Source organism: Pholis gunnellus (assembly GCF_910591455.1).
Source record: "Pholis gunnellus genome assembly, chromosome: 19".
Classification (NCBI taxonomy): domain Eukaryota; kingdom Metazoa; phylum Chordata; class Actinopteri; order Perciformes; family Pholidae; genus Pholis; species Pholis gunnellus.
Genome location: NC_136546.1, coordinates 19,755,146 through 19,778,694, shown reverse-complemented (window position 1 = coordinate 19,778,694; position 23,549 = coordinate 19,755,146). Strand labels below are relative to the sequence as shown.

Here is a 23,549-nt window from a genome sequence, read left to right as displayed (position 1 = left end):
CTTCTGACCGAGTGTGTCTGTCAGAGAGACGCAGCGTTTACTTAGAACTAGTTTGTTCCTCATTGCGGCGTGTTGATATTTTCTTAGAACTGAAGAGGAAGTGTTCTGGTGAGAATGTGTGAAACAACAGCAGAGCTCTGGAGGTTTGACCATATGAGGACCAGATACACACAAGAATCCAGCATGTTTGTTCACACGATGTATGATCTGATTCATTTAAAGTGCTGTGAGGAACTTTAAACTATTAAACAGTCTCAGTGTAGACCTGATCCTCTATATGAACCAGTCTCAGTGTAGTCCTGATCCTCCATCAGTAAAGAGACCATCAGAGAGAAGATGGTCTGTTTCTATAGAGTTATTCTTGATGCTCGTCATCGGAGCCACCGGGTCAGATTCTGGTGAAACCAGATGAACTAATGCAGGTTCACCAGAACCTCCTTCAGCTCAGACTCCAGCAGAGACCGGTCCACCGTGGACAGACCCAGATCCTCCAGCAGAGACCGGTCCACCGTGGACAGACCCAGATCCTCCAGCAGCCTTGGACCTGCAGTCGGAGCTCCGGAGGGAGGAGGAGAGCTCAGCTCCCGGCAGCAGACATACCAAAATATGTCGGAATGACATAATAAATAAAAGAGTGAGCGATTTGAATGTTTCATGAAACATCATAACAGCTTCAAGGAACAAGATGATCATTCAACCTTCAGGCTACATGACGGGAAATGAAAATAAACTGTATATTAAGACACGGTGTGTGTTTCTGTGAATGATGAGCTAAATATAAAATGCATTCATGTGTAAATATTATGAAGTTATTTTGTATTAATCTTCACACTGAAACACTAAACCATGAATTTAAACATCAAATCAGTATCAATCTTTTTGGGGATGTCTCAAAATGTCCTCTGTCAAGGCTCCATCCTCATGAGAATAGCTTAACTTGACCACACACACACACACACACACACACCTACACACACACACACACACACACACACACACAGGCTTTCAGTTCACAGTGTGTGTGTGTGTGTGTGTGTGTGTGTGTGTGTGTGTGTGTGTGTGTGTGGGTACAGTATGTATACACAACTATGTGCACTTTGATTTGTGCTGGTGTGAGTTTATTGATGATGTTCGTTCTTCTCTTAATATTGGCGAGTACAATAAATCTTCTGCAGGACACACACACACACACACACACACACACACACACACACACACACACACACACACACACACACACACACACACACACACACACACACACACACACACACACACACACACACACACAGGAAGGCCATCAATTCATGTCTGTAAGAAAGGGCAACGGCGTGTTGGATCATAAACAGGTTACTACTGTTATAGTCTCTTTGTGTGTGTCTGTGTGTAATTTAAAGTGACGCCGTCTTCCCCCTAAACGTCCAGGAGTTCACAGCCAGCAAGGCATTGTGGGTAATGTCACTCCCGTTAAAAACAAGGTCTGGCACCGAGGAGGACGGGAGGAGCGTGTTTATCGTCGGCCTTAATAAATCACAAGCAGAGACATCCAGAACATCCTCCGCTGAAGGTTAAAATAAGACAGACCGTAAAGGAACATTACAACCTTTTTCGTTGTCGTCTTGCACGTCGTTTCTATCGGTGATGATACAAAGAGTATTTGTCAAGTTAAGAAAAGGGTTCCTTGAAGTGCAATTTAAATACTAAATTTCTTCACTTTTTCTTAATTTACTCTATGTGTTGGTACCCTGGATGTATAAAAGTCAAAGTCTTGGTCTTGTCTCGGTCTCGATACCCTCTGGTCTTGGTCATGACTTCTCGGTTTAAGTGGTCTTGACTACAACACTGGCTGTAAGTAACACACACAAAAAACAACCCAAAATGACCGTATTAATAACTGTCCCCCCTTTAAACTGAAATAAACCCTGGAGAATAAAGAAAAACAAATCCCGTGATGATCCGATCAGTAACCATATGTTGTTCATAGCTTTAAATAGTGCAGAACCGTTGGATATTTTCTTTAGAGAGAGTAGAGAGTGTGTCTTTTGGCCGTCACGCTGGACTGGCACCGTCCACCTCGGCTGTGATGAACCGTCTGGATGATGGGACGCTGCCAGCGTGGCCCCCCGAGGGACACCCAGATGGAGAGACTCTACAGATCACAAGTCTGTGGTGTCATTAAAAAATATAAAGATGAAGCTTGTGAATACATACTCCAGCTCCAGGTAACGTGTGGGGATGTTGTTGGGTTCATTTATCATTGTTTGACACAGAAAATCCCACTAAGTCTACACAGAACATCCTGCTTGCTGTATTTCAGGAAGAGGAAACGTTACAAAAACTGCAAACTAGTAAAGAGTCGCTCAGTTTTTGAAAGAAAGAAGCTCAGACTTCCAACTTCGGACACTTTAAAACACGATTTCAAAATGTTCATGCATTTACAGGCTCCCTTAAGTCCAAACAGTCCGTCAGGAAGCATTTCAGCAGATTATTTTCAGCTACATTTCAGCAACACTAGTTTAGAAAATGAGTTCCGTAAAAGCACACAAACAAGCCTTTTCGTGTGGTCACCCAACACGCTATGAATAGCGAACACTTCCCCTTCAATACCAAGAAGACATTATGGCCGACACGCAGGGCTGCAGGCGCAGGAGGTGAAGGGGAGACACACAGCTTCTGACCTGCTCTGATACTGACTGAGATTAAAGTCTTCATCGTTCATCAGGAGTGATGAAGGTCTCACGGCAGTTTGTGAAATAGTCACAAAATGCGATCTACTGGTTCTGTGTACAGAGACACGAATTGTACGTTTTCTTTTCTCGTCCCTTGGAGCAACTTTGTTTTTCCGACGCCATTACGTTAAAAACAAAAGTTAGGTCAAAGCAACAAAAACACTTAAGTTAGGTTAAGAAACAATGTGGTGGCTGCTTTCAAAATAACAGTTTAGGCAACAAAACCAACAGTTGCTTAATTTAAAGAGGGAGTGGAAACGTGTTGTGTTGACACTGTGGCTTAAAACGTTATGATTACATTTAGTTGAGAAGTTTTGTAGATTATAACTTTTATTTTATTGACTATATTTTCAATATATACGCAGTTCTGCAGGATCTCAACATATTAAAACAATATGTTAAAAGGTGAACAGCTTTACGTTCGTGTCGCCTGGTAATGTGATAGAAATGTTCCACATTAAACCACCGTTATACCTTCTGTTTAACTGCTCATATGGTATTCTGATTTAAGATGGAAAATAATGGTTTTAATCAAACAAAAAGGCAGCGCGCAGCAGATAAATAACAGATATCGTCTCCACAGAGGGGGCCTCTGAGTCCCACCAGATACCGGAAAGGAAGTTCCAGTAAACAACCGGCAAACGTACGGCAGTAAACAACTTATCTGAGTCCACATCTGGTACTTGTTAGACCCGATTAACTCTCACACACACACACACACACACACGGGACGAATTACAGATACACTGATGATTCACAAATTACACCTGTTGTTCATGTTATTCAACCCAGAGCTGAAGAAAAGAGGCAATCAGCAGTTCTTCAGGCGTCTGGTGCCAGCTGCTACCTGGAAGTCCTTGGCTGGTTTGACAGTGAAGTCATATTTTTTACTTTCATGTTTTTTGGTGTGGTTTTGTCCTTTTGATGAAATAATGTTTAAACCCAGTGTCCCCATGACTCAGGGGGTTTAACGGGGCTCCACGGTTCTTGATGCCCTTCCGGGAAACTGAAGGAAAACAACATTTCTCATTTCTTCCGCACCTCTCGGGTGCAGTACCACCACCTGCCGACAGGTGGTGGTGTGTCACTGTGGTCCCATCGGCTCCTCTTCTTTCTTCTCTATTCTTATTTTTCACATAATAGCGAGGAAAACCTCTTTTGTTTCTCCTCTCCTCTCCTCTCTCCTTCTTTCTTACCTGGTTTCCACAGAATGATCTTCTCCTTTTTCCCACCTGTGTTTTCTTAATATGAAGAAGAGTTTTCATTCTCTTCTTTTTTTTGTTCTCACATCTTCTGGTCTCCTCTTGTCTTGGATGTGATAGGAGGAAGGTTTTTCCAGTAGTTTCCATTGGTCCATCCTTCACCTCGTCTTCCTTTTTCTTTACCGTCGCCTCTTCTTCTTCTGCTCTCTTTCATGGAGATTACAGAGGAGGAAGTCTTTCTAGGTGTTTCTTCTCTCACCTCCACAGTCTCCACACTTCTTCTTCTTCTCTTTCTCTTTACTGTTCTTCAAATATCAAGTGTGTCCACAGTCTTTTCTCCTCTTTATCTTCTCCTGCTTGTTCTGGTAATCACGTTCGTCCTCTCCTTCTCCCTCTTTGAAAACCATCTCCACCTTTGTTCTATGTACTTATAAAGAAAAACGGTCTGTCTCTTACCTGCTCTCTCTGTTCTCCGCCTGTTATAAGTTTCTTTTGTCTTTTTCTTTAACCTCGTGTCTTCTGTCCTCCTGATTTTCCTCGTTCCTGGAAATTAAAGATCTGGGATGCTTTCCTTATCCTCTCCTCTTCTTCTTCTGGGATTTTTCATCTCACCTTATCTTCTGGCGTTCATTGTCTCGTTAATTTAAAAAGAAACATCTTCATTCTCTCCTAACCTGTCCTTTACACGTCAGTAGTGTCCTCCTTTGTCTCCTGTTTCCACTGCATGTTAATCTAGCTCCTTGTCTGCTAACTTTATATTTCATCTTATCTCATCTCTCGTCTTTTATCCTCTTCTATTGTTTTAAACACTTTTAGAGGAAGGTGTTCTGAGTTTGTCCTCTTTGTTAAATTAGCAAAAAACAGAAGAAGGTTTCTTTCGTTTCCTCTCCTCCCTTTATCTAATCCTCGCCTGGTCTTAATTCTCTAGTGTCCTTCTCCTGTTTTCCCTCATAGTTTTAAAGAAATCAAGAGTCCCCTCTCTTTTCTCAATGTTTCAGACTTCTCATTTATCTTTCACTTACTCTTGTCTTTTCCATCCTCCTCTCTGCTCTTGTTTTGGAAATTATAGAACTGCATCTGTCGTGTTATGCTTCTCCTCTTTTCCCTGTTGTCCTTCAACATTTTTAATGAAGAACATCTTCTATTGTCTTTTCTCTAAAGGCCTCTCTTGTTGTCCCTTGTCCTTTACCCTTTCCTCTCGTTTTGGAAACTATATATATGATTTTCTGTGTTTGTTCTCTTCTCTCCTCTCAGTCCAGTCACCAGATAAAACGCTGGCACTGTTTGTCTCGTCACGTTGTTGTTGAGACGTTACGTCACGTTGTTGTTGTTGAAACGTTACAACGAGACGTTGTAACGCCACGTTGTAACGCCACGTTGTAACGCCACGTTGTTGCAACGCCACGTTGTTGCAACGTCACGTTGTTGCAACGTCACATTGTAACATCACCTTGTAACGTCACGTTGTAACGAGACGTCACGTGGTAGCGCCACGTTGTAGCGCCACGTTGTAGCGCCACGTTGTAGCGTCACGTTGTAGCGTCACGTTGTAGCGTCACGTTGTAGCGTCACGTTGTGGCGTCACGTTGTTGTAACGTCACGTTGTTGTAACGCCACGTTGTAGCGTCACGTTGTAGCGTCACGTTGTTGTAACGCCACGTTGTAGCGTCACGTTGTAGCGTCACGTTGTAACGCCACGTTGTAACGCCACGTTGTAACGCCACGTTGTTGTATTTATAAAATGCAATTTTGGTTCGTTGACATTCAACGTATCTGCGTTTTGTAGAAACAAATGCAAACATTTATTGTGGCGACTTCCTTCATGCCGGACCTCCTCCTTCTCCTCTTTGTCCTCAGATATTAAGAGTCTCCCTTCTTATTTCTCTGGCTTCCTATCGTCTTGTTCCTCATCTTTCCTCATATTTAATCCGCTCTCCTGGTTGTGGAGATCATAGAGGAAGATGCTTTGTCCTCTCCTCTACTCCCCACTAATTTCATCTCATCTCCTGGCCTCCCTTCACCTCCTCTCGTCTCACCTCCTCTTCTCATCTTTTCTTTTGTTTTTTAAGATATTATAAGAGTCTCAATTTTCCTTTCTTGTTTTTGCATCTCATCTTGTCTTCTGACCTCTACTTTATCTTCTCCGTATTCCCGTTAATTTAGAAAAAAACAGATTTTACTCTCTTTACTCATTTCACCTTTTCTCCACTTTAAAGACGAAAAAGAATTAATTTTAGTATCGCTCCTGCTGGCACCTCCCTCAGAACCAAAATTATACAAATTGAGCTATCACACACACACACACACACACACACACACACACACACACACACACACACACACACACGGAGTGGAAGGATTTTTTGCTAATTCCACCGTTTTTTTTCCTGGCAGCTAAAAATGGAAAGTTGTTTATTCCAATGAACAGATGCCTCCATGACACACACACACACACACACGCACACACAGACCACCCATGGCTGTGTGTTCCTCTACAGACATCTCATTTTATCTATCTTACATCAAACACACACACACACACACTCATGTACGTGTGTTCCCCAGTAAGTAAAGCAGTGATCAGCGTCGTCGTCTCAATTTTGCCGTTTGATGTGACGGAAAACTGAGACTATTCTTCTTCTGTGCAGGAGGAAATGGATCTGTGCTCATTTTAAAAGCGTCGGCGGAGACGTCGGAGTGCTCAGACTTAAACCACTTTCAGGCCAAACTGACCCTTTGTCAAGTCTCGCCTCTCCTCCGCGCTGCCTGGCTACGGTTGCTGAGTGGGACAAACAATAGCTTCAGAGAGTCTGTTTCCATTGAAAACACCTATTTCTATTCATCCTCTTTCAGCTGCTCCTTTAAAGAAATGTGGTTTTAGTATCACAGGCCGCAGAGACGAGCGACTGTATTAATATTCAAGGTGGCTGGTGAAAACACAGTGATAATATTTCTCCCATTCGTCGAGTTGTTCTCCCATCGACAGAAATCGATGTGTGACGAAGTGCAGTCGCTGCCTCACGTCTCGTCCAAACATTAAAAAAACCAACAATCAAAGAACTTTAATGAAGCCCAGTCACAGTCCGCCTCACCCGCCGTTTTCCACGTGTCATCACAAAGACATTATTCATGCGGTTCTCCGTGGAAATTAGAAGCGTTCAGACTACAGTATGTCCAGATGATGAGCTGAATTAAGGCCACTGTAAGCAAGTCATAAATCAAAATGTCAAATCAAAGCCAGTGCAAGAGAAGGATTTATAAGATGCAGCAAACACAGTTCGTCTAGTAGCTCGCTCTCACCAAACGCCGTACGACTGACACGACAATTATTAAGTCATTAAGCGCACAAAAACAACGCCAACGAGACAGTGACGCAGTATAAAAAGTGAAGACTTCTTGTGTTGGGAGGGAACCAGGCAAGCGCTGTCCCAAAGTGTTGTTGAGTTATTTTGAAATTTTGAAAAGATTTTTAAGATTTAAAGTTGTTTTTTACGTACTTTACTTATTCACGTTCTTATTTTTAGCCTGAACATGAAGTTATTTCCTAAATCTAAAGTGGTTTTAAAGAATGTAGATGCAAAATATAAGAGGTTGAAGATACAAAAATCAATTTACTTACACTCAGACAGTTTGACTTTTCAATGAAGGAGACTGGAAAGCAAACATTGGACAATCTGGAGCAGGTGGCGATGGGCTGCTGTGGGGGAGGGGGGGGGGGGGATTGTGGAATGAGAAACAGGTGAGCAGGTGGATGCAGGAGTCACGTGACTTTGCTAGTTTGCTAATATAACACTGAAACTAGAACAGTAATTCAGTAGATAATCACCGCCAGATGAAGTTAGATCACTTCAAAATTGCTAAACTCAAACTAAAATCTCCTACATAAAAAAAAAAAAACTTTGTATGAACTTCCTGTTTAAGTTAAATGCTGTGTGTGCTGCTCGGTGGATCATCTGCAAGCTGACATTTTCTAAATGAGCCAGAGAAATCTCCTAAAAACCTGGCAGGAGGAGAAATCCCTGCTTTATCTTTAGAGTTAATTACAGCTGGGAACGGCTCTGCAGCTAAACGTGGTGCTCCCTTTTACACACACACACACACACACACACACACACACACACACACACACACACACACACACACACACACACACACACACACACACACACACACACACACACACAAACAGGCTGTTTGGTGCTAACCATTAAGGCATCTGAACAAGCTGATTTGGGTGACACACAACCAGAAATGAGAGCTTTCCCAGCACCGGTCGGTCCAGTGTCGGTCGGGCTGCGGCTCTGACGATGGCGTGAGTTTGCAAAATAACTCCCAGTTGTAAAAATGATACGCAATCAGCAACGTGCCTAATTATCGCCTGCTAACTGCTCCATGATAAATCACAACTGTCAATATATGTGAGAGGAATGTGAACTCAGAGCCAGCAGGGATATTTTAAGAGCCGGTTGATCCCCACAGCAGAAATCTGTTGGTTTTATGTCTCGTTTTTTTGTCGAGTGGGTCGACAAAGAGTGCAGAGAAATGAAGACGGTACTCGTTTCATGCTGACTCTGTTGTCTTTGCAATTGTATTTTATATTTTTTGTTGATATATATCTTTGCATTTTCTTTTTTGCTTTATACTATTTTTGCATCAACCAATCCGAAAGCCAGTGGTTCTCATTTATGGACGAATAACTTATTTTCATACAGGCAATTAAATCATTACATTATTTCGCCATCTTTGCATAAAGGAGGGACGTCACCAAGACAGCAGCCTGCTACACAACAAGAACAGACAACAAAACACAAGATTAATAAGCGATCAAACCAACCTCTCCAGGAGAAAAGTGCACCGCTAATATATATATATATATATATATATTTACATATATAGATTCGTAATGTCGCGTCTATGAAATGCATTGAAAGTACCGTTTGTGACACTTTATTTTGTGAAATTGTGATTTCAAACACGTTTGTTAAAAAATATTCAGGTACAATCTGTCTGCATAATTTAACAATGTTATGCACATGCATGCAGACACACCTTCAGATACAGACACAAAGGCAGTGTAACACACACACACACACACACACACACTCTTGCTACAAAACACAACACATACGAGTCTCAGGGGAGATTTCCATATGCTCGCAGCGCTGAACCATGAAAACTACGCTCACACCTTACAAACTAGTGATGAAAGTGATTCCTCCGAACGCTAATCAGGACCGAAATAACTCGCTTGATCATCTTCTATCAAAGGCCACAGGACGCTCCGACACGTGGACAGACTTGACAGAATAAATGTAAGTCGACACCAACCCAGTTGTGTCAACAACAAAAAAAATAAAACACCACCAGAAAAGTAGACAGGTAGACATATGTGGGACATGGCTAATGACAGGCACTACATTAAAATTAGAAATACCAGTTGTGAAGACAGGATAAAGGAAGCTGGAGTCATATGTGGTGAAGACTTATTAGCTGACCTTGTTCAAAGAGTATTTTTTCAAATAGATTGTTGGTGATGGGCTTTTTGAATTAGTGCTGCTGCTTCGACTGACAACACTGTGACTGCAGCTTCCACCGTGGTTTGTACCGTGATCATTACCGCTGCATATCACCAATATGTGTTGCCAAAGTTAGCAATGGTCCAGCAAACACAGGTTTGATAAGAAGATTACAAACAAAAAGACATCTGGAAACGTATTAAGAAGATGATAACTGAGCCTCTAAGTCTCTGAGGATGTTTGGACGTGTTTGATTGACAGCTGAGTCAGCCGGGGGCACAAGACAGAATACGAACACGTTTGAAAGACATGCCAAGAACTTTTTGAGTTTGATGTGCAAAAATACAAATGTGGTGGGAAATCGTTATTTTTGGAGTGGCTAATATCCCTTCACAATAAAAGTCCCCGATGCTGATGTTTTGGGGAAAGTGCAGCCCCGCCGTGTGATGATGTGCATGGATTTAAAAGCTGCCTCTTGACCTGCAGCGTCCCGAGCCGAGCGACAACTACATGATCCCTCACCAGCTTCCCACCCATCCACACGGCCAAAACAGAGCTGGGAACAGCAGATCTATGGCAAGGAGATCGAGTGTGATTGTTTTCATGCCGATTGGCAGAAAGAGGGTGTAGCAGTGAGAGTGGCCTATAACAAAAATGTCCCGAGTCGCCCCTCAACGAAGCCCATCCTCGGTACACATGATGTCTCACGAAACAGTTTTCCTAAGAAGTCTATTAACACGCGTCACTTTCCGCTCGTTACATGCACACAAATAAAACAACCGAGCTACGTTCAGGCAACACAACTTGGTTAGGTTTAGTAAAAGATCGTTGTTCGGGTTCAACTGAATATGGAAGTGCCGTCACTTAAGTACAAAATCGTAATGAGTTTACCTGGATTAATAAAGGTTAAATTAATTAATTTCAATTACTTTAAACTGGGACAGCTGCAAGTTGCAAACCGATAAGTTCCTCAGTATCTTAAAATATAAGAAATACATCAGTTTTGTTCACTAAAAATGCTTCAGAGAAAATATTTAAAATAAAACACTCAAAATGAACAATTATTGCTTATGTCATTTAGTACAAATAATATATAGATATATACATAAACCTCTAATATCAATGAATCTTGTGAATGTTTAACTACTATTTAAGCTCGTTCTACATCCGTTCCAATCACAGCTGCCTTTACTGCTTCTAGTACTCTTACTTCGAGTACTACTGTTACTACAAATAGCGCCTGCATGTAATCCTACGTTATTGTTATTAGTGAAAAATAGTGTAACACAAAAAATTTGGTGACGTTCTTGACATTTTTTTGGAACAAAATATATATTTTCATCAATAAAAGCAGTAAAAAAAAATGAGCGCAGACAAAAAACATTATTCTATTCATATTTATTTGAAAACAACAATCCACTTTTTCCACTTCTACTGCGATTCCTTGTTGCAACTGGGGTCATACATGATATATGTATTAATTCCACAGAACACCATCACAAAATTTACCCTTTTATATGCACGTTTACCTTTTTTTTTTTTTGTCCTTTTTCTTTTTGTATCGTTGTCATTTCTATACAATGACTTGTGCTTTGATATCTTTGAGAGAGAGAGAGAGAGAGAGCGAGAGAGACTTTTTTTAAAGACATCATTGTCGTCATGATAAGTGTACATAACAGAGGGAGGATCCAAAATAGAAAAAAGTCGTAAGAAGAGGATATACTGGTTCGAATACACACCGATACAGAATACAGAGATACACACTCACATTGCAGCCGGCCCGACTCCGCCCAAAACTGTCACAAAAGACCTCCAGCCGTCCCTCCTCCTCCTTGATTTTAGGATTTTTAAGAACGCTTGTTGTTGCCTTGCAACAAATACACACTCCCTGCTGGTGAGCAGAGTTTTGGCTAAATATTGCTTAGCTACAAAAAGGGATGTCCAGGAAGAGGAGGAGGGGTCGCAGAAGGGTCAAATAAAAAAAATAAAAATAAAAAAAGCAGTGCAGAAAAAGCCTCAATGTCACAACCGTTAAAATGTATTATTATGATTTATTTTTTTTAGACAGTTTTGGGGTTGAGAGTCCTTCTAAACACTTCCATCTCAATCAAAGTTTGCTGCAAAAAGAACAACGACGGATCAGAGTGCTGGGACCTTCCACAGCACAGGTCCTCAGAAATATAAGGTGCATTCGTCAGAGAGTTTGGTGTGTGTTTGTATACGCGTCCCCCAAAAAACATAAAGCCATTAAATAAGAGTATCGGTGGGTTGATTGCCATAATGTGCATCAATGCCAAAATAAAATGTGTGTGTTCGGGGGGGGGGGGGGGGGGGGGGACTGAATATTTACATGGACTGGAATGTTTTCCCCGTTCAGGTATCTGACGATTAAAACAGGATTCAAGTTGTTTTTCAGAAAGTGGGGCTACCTTGAAATCTGCGTCACATCGATATTCGTGTGTGTGTGTGTGTGTGTGTGTGTGTGTGTGTGGGGGGGGGGGGGGGGTTTAACAAAACAATTGAGCAGAATGCCACGGCGCAATGCAGAAGGCATGTTCATTCACTTAATGCTGAGAGCAAGTCTGTGCATCGTACACACACACACACACACAAAAAAAAGGGGAAATAATTCCACGAAAAGTGAATAAAAAACATAAAAAATCACAACCAGGGACAAAGAGGCAAAGAGGCAGCAGAGAAAATGTACAAGCAAACTACCACAACCTTAATGTGAATGTCCTTCTAAATGTTAAGTGCAGATAGATAGATAGACAGATAGATAGATAGACAGGTTGATAGATTCTATATACTGTATGTATTCATATGCTGGGTAAATATTCTGGTAAATCTTACTTCTATGTGTATATAGCTCCGAGTAGAGGGGCTCACTTAGACATATATATAAATAGGTCTAACATATAAAGCCATATTACAGTGTACATATCCTCGCCCTAATGTAAGCGATAGCAAAAAACCCCCATGCTTTAAAAAGGCATCCACGACATTTAAGAAAAAATGTACAATTTATGAAACATGGTAACAATAATAAATAGTATTATAGAACTGCTGCTGTACACAAAAAAAAGCCATTTTTAAAATTTCACTCATATAAAAATATGTTTTAGTGCAACCGTACGTAATAGTAATATCCATAACTTCACATCGCTTGTCGAGACTTTAAGGTGTCCAAAAAGAAAAGAAACACGGGAGGAGGGGGAGGAGGAGAGGGGGGAGGAGAGGGGGGAGGAGCGGGGGGGAGGGATTGCATTTATTACAAAGCTGATACGTGATAGTATAGTATTTACATTTACCTTCCTGCTTTGTTTGCTTATAAGAATACAAGCAAAGAAACAAACAAACAAAAACAGATGAAAGAAAAGGCACACACGTAGCTGTCAGATTTTTCTTTTTTTTTATACTTTTCTCTTCGACGTACCGCTTTTTAAACCAAAGTCCTTTCGTTTTATTTGAGCAGATTTTGGTCGAGCTCGTGTTGGTTTGGATCACCGTACATGTGTGACCGTCTGCAGATCCTCTTTCAGAGTCCTTAAATAAGAGAGCAGGCCCCGGTTAGAACAGGCATGCTGCACACAAACATCACAGAAGTCCATTTGTGTTTTAGTCCTTTTTGTATTTTGACCGAAGCTGTTTTTCTTTGTATGTTCATGTGTTTGTGTTCATGTTGAGAGAGAGAGAGAGTGTTTGTATGTATAAACTGAAGTAGAATATGTGTGTACAAGTGTGCAAAAGTCATGTTTTTTTCTCTCTCTGTTGCACTTCATCCCTTCCTATTATCCAAAAACAAAAATGAAATCCATCGTTCCTCCTCCTCGTGTTCTCCGCCTGCAGCCCTACGACACGTCTCTGCTCCTCTTTGTGCTTTCTGCTCCCCCGTCTCTCTCCGGCCTGAGAGGTCTGGACGCTGTTGGAGGATGGAGGGTTTCCGATGCGGGGCTGTGAGGGTGAGGAGAGGAGGAGGAGGAGGAGGAGGAGTAGGAGGGAGAGGGGGAGGAGGGGTGAGGGGAGGTGGGGATTGACGGGCGGTGAGGCCTGACCTCCAGGCCGCTAAAGTGCTGAATCCCGGGACCTTGTGGGGGAGAGGGCGAAGGGTGAGGAGATGGCGGCGACATGGAGATGGACGGCGAGCGATGCGAATGTTGGGAGTCGTGGGACGACGCAGAGGGAGAGGAAGTAGTTCTTCCTCCTCCTCCTCCTCCTCCTCCTCCTCCTCCTCGCTCGGCGAGCTCCTCCTCCTCGATGCAGAGCGAGGCGATGGCCTTGGTGCAGGTCTGAATGTTCGCCTCCTGCTCCCGCCTCACTCCTCCTCCTCCTCCTTCCCTCTCTTGCGATGAGGGGTGAGGGGAAGTCGACTCCCTCAGCCTCTCGCCTCCTCCTCCTCGAGCTCCCCTCTCGGGGAAGGAGGTGAAATGAGGGGAGGCGGCCTCGCTGGTCGTGGAGTCCTCCGATGTGCTCTTCTGCAGCAGCAGGCGGGACGCGCTCTGCTGCGCCGCCTGCTGGCCCAGAGGGGAGGTGATGGAGGTGGGGAGGGAGTGTACCATCTGGATCCCTCCGATGGGGATCATGGGGAACGGAGAACGCACCTGAAAGGAGAGTTATTGTTTGAGTTAATGTTATTAAAGGCGTCTGGTAATTACTTTTCTTATGCGAAACACCTTCCTCCTCTGTGCCATTGAGCTCTATTGAATAAAATATGAAATATGTACTTTCACACTACTTTTATTAAAATGATCTGTTAATTAATTGTGTGTGACTTATTTTGCAAACACGTCCTTCTTTATGAATGCTTCATAAAATAAAATCTAATGAAATATATAAAATAGCGACAAACTTTTCAAACTACGTACAAAACATAAATCAAAAATTTACAAAAATTGTAATAATAAAAATAAATAAATAAAACAAATCATATATATATGAAAGCAAATCATATAAAAAATACAAAATAAAATTAAGTAATAAAAGAAAACGTACAAAATAAAATTAATTTCATAAAATTATTTAAAGAATTTTTACAAAATAAAATATAACATTGAAACACAAGATGTACAAGGTAGAAATTAAATGAAAAAATAATACCTGGAGTTGTGAGTGAAGAGGAAGGTGACTGAACAGGACCTGGTGAGGTGGGCTGGACTGGTCCCGTTGCCCTGGTGACGATGAGACCAGACAATGTTCCTGGAAGAGGAGATGAGCATCAATCATGAACCAGTGAAACGGGTTTTCTTCCTCTCTGTTCATTTAAAATGTGATGTCAAACACACACACACACACTCATTGCACAGCACTAGTTACAATAAACACACATTTGAGGCTTCGCAATGGAAAACCAAATATTTAGTCACAAAATAAATGAATAAGCTTTGACGAAAAGTGCTCAAACAGAAATGTTCTGACCGGCAGGTGTTGGTAAGAAAAACAAATACGAAGCATGAAGGCAAACTCCTTATGCCTGAGTAATGGTTGTTAAAACACAAATCTATCATTCGGAGACCGGTCGGTTATCAAAGCCGAGCCAGTCTCACTCTCCGCTTCGCGCTTTGTTGAAGTGGGACCAGCAGCAGGAGCCAGAGTTTGAAGTAGGGCTCTTAAGAAGAAAAACAGCCGTGTTATTAACCACACCAACGCCGGCCAAGATCCCATTACCACCAAAACCCAGCAGCCCTATCTTCAATCATCCCTCTCTCTAACGCACTCAGTCTATCTGACTCGCTCTTTATTCCCTCATCCTCTCTGAATGTTTCTGCTCCGTCTGCCAGACGCTTTTCCTTCTCTGCTCCCTCTTTCATTTTTATTTTTTTGTCTCTTCTCTGTCCTTTTCCCCCACATCTCTGCTCCAGGTTGACCACAGCGTGAGTGTCAGAAAGTTTACTAAATCACACTTAAGCACCTAAATGTTGTATGAAGTGGAGTGGAAAACTGTGAAAACTCCAACCCTGCGAACAAAGTCAAGGTTCACCGAGAAGGCAGCGTCATGGTTCTGAAAATGTCTCTCTAGTGTCCACCAGGGGGCGACTCCTCTGGTCGTATAGAAGTCTATGAGAAAATGACTCTACTTCTCTCTTAATTTATTACCTCAGTAAACATTGTAAACATGAGTTTATGGTCTCAATCTCTAGTTTCAAGTCTTCTTCAATACAGCATGATGTTCATTTAGTAAATGATGGTCCATTTAGAGTCACACAGACCATAAAGCAGGGGATGCTTTAGGGGCGGGGCTACACAGTGATTGACAGGTCTCTACCAGAGACGTAGACGGCGTCTCTACGTCACTCCTCCTCAGTCCAGATATGGTCACTTCCTGTTCACTGGTTGCAAAAAGCCAAGATGGCGACGTCCTAAACGTCAAACTAAAGGTGCCCACTTCTTATATACAGTCTAATGTTTAACTTCAACTTTCAAACTAAAGCTTTTCTGTCAGCGATATTGAGAAAAACATCACGATATTTATGCCCAAACACCTTGATATCGATACGGCGACAATACTATCGGGTTGAATATTGGTACATTCACAAAATATTCACAAATATTTGATAAATAATCATTAGTAATGTGGATATGATGACTGAGTGGGTAAAAGCAAATAATAGAACAGCTACAACAGTCTGGTAAGTTCAGAAAGTCACATCACTTTACTGTAATGCAACATTTAAACCAAGAAGAAGCAACACTTTTGCGGTATTACGATATCCAAACTCAAAGACGACATACAGTGTCGTATCATTATTAATATAATATATTGACCAGCCCTAGCTGCCAGGCTTATTCAAAAAACAAACAATAAGTGACAACATGTATAATTATAACAGTAGCCAGTGGGCGCTCTGTTCAAAGAAACCTGGATTTTCTGCTGCTTCTGTTACAAAAAGACAAACGAAGGCTTTTTAAAAATATTATATAATGTAATCCAATCCACAGTTTAATACCAAAAACTTTCACCTGAACCAAAAAATGAGAAACGTTGGTTCGCACATTAAAGGGAACAGATATGAATAAAACAAACGATAACGTGATTTAGTCCGACTCGACTATAGAGCGTTTAATTCAGGAGTTTTTCGGACTCTTACCGTTTCCATCTCTGAGCTGGTTCGGCGTCGTCCCAGCTCCGCCTGACCCAGCACGCCACCCTGGTGACCCGCCCTGAGGCCCCGCGATCCACTCTGCTGGCTGGTGGTCACATAGCAAAAATATCACATTAGGTATAAAACTTAAAGGAGCAGTGTGGAGGGTTTAGTGGCATCTAGTGGTGAGCTTGTAGATTGCAACCAACTGAATACCCTCGCAATTACATTGGCAATCCAAACACTTTTTTTTACGTTTTTATGTCGCCAATGTTTGGATTGTCCAATCATATTACATTTATGCCAATAAATTCCCCTAATTCCTACACACTGTTAAAAAAACATTGTTAAATTAAGCTATTACAAGATTAAGTCTTGCATCACTGATCTTATTTTTTATGTTACGTTTGTTCGTTATTTTTTACCAGATTCAACCTGCAGTACTTGAGGTTGTGATAAACATGAAGCCTGGCTTGATGTTATTGTGAATTGAAGAATAAAGATATAACTTTTAAAATATTTTAAACTGTCCTCTTATTTGGACGTTGCTGATAACGTTTCATAATGAAACCTCCGTCAGAAACATCCCCTCGACTCACCTTTGGTGGTGGAGGTGTTGGTGGAGGCCTCGGCGAGGTGAAACAGGCCGGATCATCGCCCTGTGGCGGCCTCGTGGTGAAAGGTCACGCTTGTAGTCTCTTCCCGCCGGAGACGTGGGCCGCGAGAGAGGTGAGAGCAGCGAGAGGTGTCCCCTCCTGGGGGAGAGGTCTCGCCTGTATCCCCCTCCCACCCCCAGGTCCCTCTTCGGTGAGATGTGACGAAGAGGAGAGAGGTCCCGTCGGGGCGAGAGGTGTCTGGCACGGGGCGAGAGGTCGCGACGCGGGGAGAGGTATCGGCGGGCTGAAGGTGAGGAGGAAGGGGAGATCGGGGACGGGCAGCCGGAGTGGTCCAGCCCGGGTGAGGACAGGCGGGAGGACGGGGAGGAGAGGTCCGGGGATGGGACGGGGAGGTCGTCGTCCATGGAGGAGGAGGGTGGAGCTAGCAGCCTGCTGCCCAGCGCCCTCTGCAGGCCTTGCTGGTACTCCGTCTGGCCGTGGTCGCTGGGCGGCGCCTGCGGAGTGATCTGGATGCTCGGCACGGTGGTGAAGTAGCCGAACAGCGGAGGCTTGTTGGTGTTGCCCAGGAGGTCGGACGCCGAGTGATGAGAAAGGTGAGGAGCCGGGTAGGAGGAGGCCATGGCTGTGATGGACATGGAGGGCAGGCTGTAGGGCTGCGGGCTGGTGGAGCGCGAACGGGTCTTCGGGGTGGAGTCGCCGTCGTAGTCGTCTTCTTCGTCGTCGTCGTCGTCCACGTCGTCGCCGTCGTCCTCTCCGCCATCTGAGTCGTCGGCGTCTGAGAACTGGTGGTCCGCCATGGAGCCTCTGGACATCTTCTCTGACCTCTGGCCTTCCTCTCCGACATCTAGAAGAGGAGGAGGAGGAAAAGAGAGGGTACGAAGAAGGAGAGGAGGAAGAAGAGAAAATGGAGGGATTGGGGGAGAAGAAGAAAAAGAAGAGGGTAGGAGGAGACAATGAAGCAGGTTGGGACAGAACAGAGTAGAGGAAGTGGGACAGACGAAGAAGAGGAAAAGGAATATGTAGGACGAGGAAGATGAAAGGAAACAGGAAACAAAAAAGGAAGAAGAGCAGGAAAGTAGAAGAAGAAGTAGAAGAAGAATGGGAGGTAATATGATAATTGAGAGAAGAAGAAGAAGAAAAGGAAGAAGAGGGTGCGGAAGAAGAACAAATGAAAAAAAAGGAGGAAAAGGTAAAGTACAGGAAGTGGAAGAAAAGGAAGAAGAAGCAGAAGGGGAGCGAACACCAAACAAAGGAAGAAGAAAGAGACGTGGGGAGAGAGAGAGAAACAGTTTGTATTAATATGTGGTAACAGAAAGAGATTCGATGTGAAACTAAAAACCACTGAAACCACATTCCCACCAGCTCAACCCAATAAAATACAAAACACGTATAAAACAAAGTTATTTGAGACTAAACCCTTGACACTTTGGTTTTTCTACAGGATGGACTGCAGCCAAATGTTGGCAGGGTCTCATCGTACAGTAGCTGCACAGTTACTGTTGGCAGGTAACCAACCATCACTGTGGGTCCGACTTTCTTATAAAATGAAGCTGATTGGATGATAACTGACAAAAAGGGGGATTTTGGGAATAAAAAAAGTTGGTTTATTGTTGAGACTGTTTGTATTAAAAGACTCAAAGTTGATGAAGACACACACAAATCCTGACCTGTTCTGAGTTCTTCAGTTTCAAAATAGCCAGAAGTCAAAGTCATAGAAATATAAAAATATTTATGATATACGTACATCACTCTTTTTTTCCATCAATTTAATTTGCTTTTCCTGGACTTCGTCCAGCGTAGAGAAGCATAAACCGTTTGGAGTTATTAAATACCCGACTGCTATGAGCAGAAATCAGATCTGCTAACACTGGAATACTTTTCCAGTTAGTCTCTCATATACAACAGTTTTATTCTTTTCTCCACAAACCACAAATGTTTACATCTCAACTACTAACTGAGTGACTTTCTAAAGATCTCTCTTTCCCCAAAACCCTGCATGTGTGTGTGTGGGTTGTGTCCCAATTAAATGCCAAGCCAACACACTACACACACACACACACACACACACACACACACACACACACACACACACACACACACACACACACACACACACACACACACACACACAGGGTGAATTGAAGTAAAATTTAATTTCGTGGTCTAAATGGTGGAAAATTACCTCCTGCTACCAGTCAGCCATTGGCACAATGTGACGGTAAAATGTGAGTTTGTCTTAACAAAAACCTTCACTTTCATTTTGAAACACCTGCCAGCAGGTACAACTCTACGTCCAATGTAAATGACATTAAGCTCTTTCCCTGGAAGATATCATTTTGTGTAATTATGTAGACAGACTTATGGTTAGCCAAACAGGAAAGTACAGCAGGCTTCAATGTCCTATAGATCTCAGACCACCAGTAGTATAAATAAAATATAAGGGAGCCCTATAAATCAAAGGCAATAAATAAACAATCGAGATTACTAACGTGACAACCTATTCAAATTCGTACCTCTTTAAGCCCATTGACTGAATAAACTCATGTTGTGTGACTACACTTTGTTTAAACCCGCAGACATTTATTTGACATTTTCGTGGCGAGCCCCAGTTTCCAAAGCAGCCAAATATAAATAAGATGATGCACAAGACATTTGGAACACGTCCCTTTGATGGAACGGTGCCGCCATTAAAAATAAACATGGCAGTCTTGAGTTTGTAACGTGATGAAGGAGAAATTAAAACGATTTTGAAAGGTTAATTTCAATGTAGTTGTGAGATAAAAAAATCATAATTTACTCTGTTAAACACAAAAGATACACTTTTATAAATACCACGTTATAATGATGGGCGAAAAACATTATAGTAACACTATAAGTTTACAAGATACATATTTTATAAAAAATCTGTAATATTTTTTTAAATTTATATTCACTAGTTAAATTCATTTACACAGTAAGTCGTGCATTTCCAGAATAAACTACCTAATTAAAAGCTTATGTTAAATCCCACAATTATTTTATTACTTAATTTATTACAACATTTAATTAATCTTTCAGGTTTTTGTTAATGGTGAACACAAATATAAAACTAATTTAACCTATTTCCAGCTTCATTATAAAAGTTATCAAAAGATGTACGAGGCACCAGAACCATGCTCATCTGTTCAGCATCCGTCGCTGCCTCGAGAGACGGTCGATGACGATTTATTTATTATTTGTGAATGTTTCATGGGAAAGCCCGTTCATCCCTCTCAGCCCACAACATCTTCCCCAGTAATAATTATCAGATCATTGATATCACATCAGCTGATGAATGTGGTGGCGCGCTTCTCGGTTTAAAACTCGTGAAGCCAGGCAGTAAAGCAGAACAGCAAACGTTTCTTGCTATTGTAACTGCAGTGGGGAAAAAAAAAGTGTGGCTTTAAAACTGTTCATGGGAATATTTTAATAATCTAACAAGAGACTCCAAATAAATGGTGGAAGGATGTTTTTTTTTTTTAAAGCGGTTTGTGTGTCGAGTGTGGTTGTTTGATATGAGTCCTGGCTGTCAGGATGAGCTCTGTTTTCCATCACACTAATTATCCATGTGCAACCGCACCGAGCCAAAGAAACTGCAGGCCGCGCTCAACAAGACAGCAGGATGTCATGGCAGTTTTGTGTGTGTGTGTGTACTTGTACATCTATCTTTGTGAGGACCGATGACTTTTAGACTCGTGTGAGGACATATTTGGAAAGAGAGGACATTTTGACAGGTCCTCAGTTTAGACTTGGTTTTAAGGTTCAATTAGGTAGAATTAGGTTTAGGTTAGGGTTAAGACCTTTACACACAGGAGGCGTGACAAATACAAGTCATGACAATGACATTTTCTTCGCATCAAATCTATGCATATGCAATGCAAATTTGTGACAGTTGCAACACCTTTTTCAACAAAAGGATCCTTTTGACCTAGAGCAACGTCTGTCAGTTAAACTGTTGTATAGCCTAGTTGTGATGGTTAAGGTTGGTATAAAGGGCTAGGGTATACATTATGTAAATGTCCTCACAAAGATAGTACAGGGATGTGTGCATGTGTGTTTTAGTCACTTGTGTTTTAGTGTGTTTCCTACCTCCTTCATCCGCCTCAGTGTCCTCAACAGAAGACATGGAGACTCCCAACTCCAGACACTTTTTCATATGAGCCTTAGACTTCATGTGCTTCGTCAGGTTTCCTACAAAACACACACACACACACACACACAAGCACCACTTAATGACATTTCGACTAACTCTTACTGGAAACCAGAGCTTGTTTGGCTACAAGAGTGACAAAGAAAGAGGGTGAAATGGAAATAGAAGCAGCGTGGCCACAAAATTACAATTTACAAATTATATATAATTTATACATAATGTAATTTAATCACAAAATGACTCAACCTGGTCTGGACTCTTGGTCAGAAACATTCTGTACGTTTAAAAGAGTTTAAGGTTTGAAAATCTATCAGGCAGATAATGGCTTTTTTATTAAAGATCAGATGTCAGCGAGTCAGCATATTGGGCCCCTGATATGAAGAAGGTTCCTGTCTGACCGCAGCTACAGACAAACAGACTCTCTGCATGTTTTATTCATTCATTTAACCACTTAGTTCTGTTTTTTTCGGATTCACTGCTTCAGTTAAAGTTTTAATGTTGAGTAGTCCTACTAATGATCTGCTTAAAAAGCTGCAAACATCCTAAAAAATATGATATAAACATATTTTACTGGACCAATATGATCAAAAAGGTTATTTAAAGGTTTTTCTAACCTGATGAGCAAATTAATCAAATGACTATGAAACAATGACAATTGTAAACCTCATGTTTATTAATTATGGCACAGAACATCCATCTATATAATGGTGACTGCAGTGATAAAATAAAGTTCAAGTCTACCTCACATTCAGATTCATAAACAAGCAGCTTGGAAAAGAAGCCCTACCTTTCGTCTTGAAGGCGAAGTTGCAGAACTTGCAGACGTACGGCCGGACGTCGGTGTGCGTTCGGATGTGTTTCTTCAGCATGCTGGGTTTCTTACAGCGGATGCCGCACTCCTCGCAGATGTATTTCCCCCGACCGCGGCCACGAACGTAAACGTAGTCCTCATTGGATTTATACCTGGAAGGAAGCGCAAGTAACGAAGAATGAATGGCGATGCGTTTCTTTTTCTCTCTGTAAAACAGAACTGTTTAACAGTTCAATGTTTCCTTTAATATTAGTGATCAAAAGCAAAAAAGGGAACATTATTTACAAACTTTTATTCTGAATAACTAGAAAGCACAACATGTAACAAGATTATCACATTTGTTTTAAACGGTAGGTGTAAAGATTATTATCAACTAAAGTTTAATTAAAAATCTCTACCAATTAAGACATTATTAACAGCAAAACTGTATTTAACGGCACAGGCTTTTATTCGCTTCAATCACTGAATTAAATCTGCGTTAATATGGTAAACTGGTAAGACATATTCAAACCAGCATGTTTCTAATATTTTTTATCAGTGTGTAAATGAAAATAAGTAATGCAGATATAGATTTATATAGTATGCATTTGCATATGAACCTCCTGAAGAAAAAAGATAATTTAACAATATATCGATCACATTTTTTGTCATTGCTCTCTGCAGGAATCAAACCAAAGACATGTTTTAGACATTTCTACAGTGCATTTTCTTGTTTCTTATTGGCTGGTATACACACAGATATGTTTGTTGTAAAATCTGATATACCATCATATTCATATTTGCCACCCAAGATAATAATACGTTTTCCCGATGTTCCTTTATTCTTAAGTCTTTTCCTCTTGGATAAATCTACCTGTACAAGCCTCTAAGAACTATTAAACAGGGAAATGAATCCCTCTTTAGTTGAACCGGGCATAACCCACACACATATAATTCAACTGCAGCAAAGACTTCTTTGTTATAAGGGATCAGAAGCTAAAATGGGAAACAATGAAGCATTCCACCTCTTGGGTTTTGTGTTCATAGTCTTCATGCTGCTCCTTTTTTCTAAAAACAGATAACCACAGTCCTCCCTCCAGTCCCACACTTATCCTTTTACAAGACTTAAAAAAAATAAAACATCACTGTCAGACATGGTTTTCTGTCCCAAAAGAGGCTTCGAGTGAAACAGCGGACACTTGGCAGCAGGATCAGTGCATGTCTGTCTGTCTGTCATGGAGAGAAATTACCACCAACCACCAGTCAATTGAATGTAAATTTAGTCTGTCTTTTCTCTGCTGAGAAGCGTCACATCTCTGTGGTGAAATAGTTTAAACGGCTGGTGAAGTGTGTAGTTTCCGGTCTCGTCTGTAGGGGCTGGAGGACCAAGCAATGGGTAGTTCAGGGCCTCATGTGTTAAAGGAGGTCAAATATCAGGTGCATCAAAC

The 23,549-nt window shown here is 41.7% G+C and overlaps 1 protein-coding gene across 1 annotated transcript in view; it reads right to left on the bottom strand.

The window, feature by feature from the left end:
* Positions 1–10,838: 10,838 nt before the first annotated feature.
* Positions 10,839–23,549, bottom strand: part of hivep2a (HIVEP zinc finger 2a) — a 96,283-nt gene continuing 83,572 nt past the window's right edge. Inside the window, exons 12-17 of the mRNA XM_079180366.1 lie at positions 22,099–22,274; positions 21,251–21,352; positions 17,126–17,987; positions 16,533–16,632; positions 14,545–14,643; positions 10,839–14,048 (exon numbers count right to left, since the gene is read on the bottom strand). Coding sequence (XP_079036492.1) covers positions 13,299–14,048; positions 14,545–14,643; positions 16,533–16,632; positions 17,126–17,987; positions 21,251–21,352; positions 22,099–22,274 — 2,089 coding nt within the window. The 3' untranslated portion in view covers positions 10,839–13,298. The remainder of the gene's footprint in view (positions 14,049–14,544; positions 14,644–16,532; positions 16,633–17,125; positions 17,988–21,250; positions 21,353–22,098; positions 22,275–23,549) is intronic.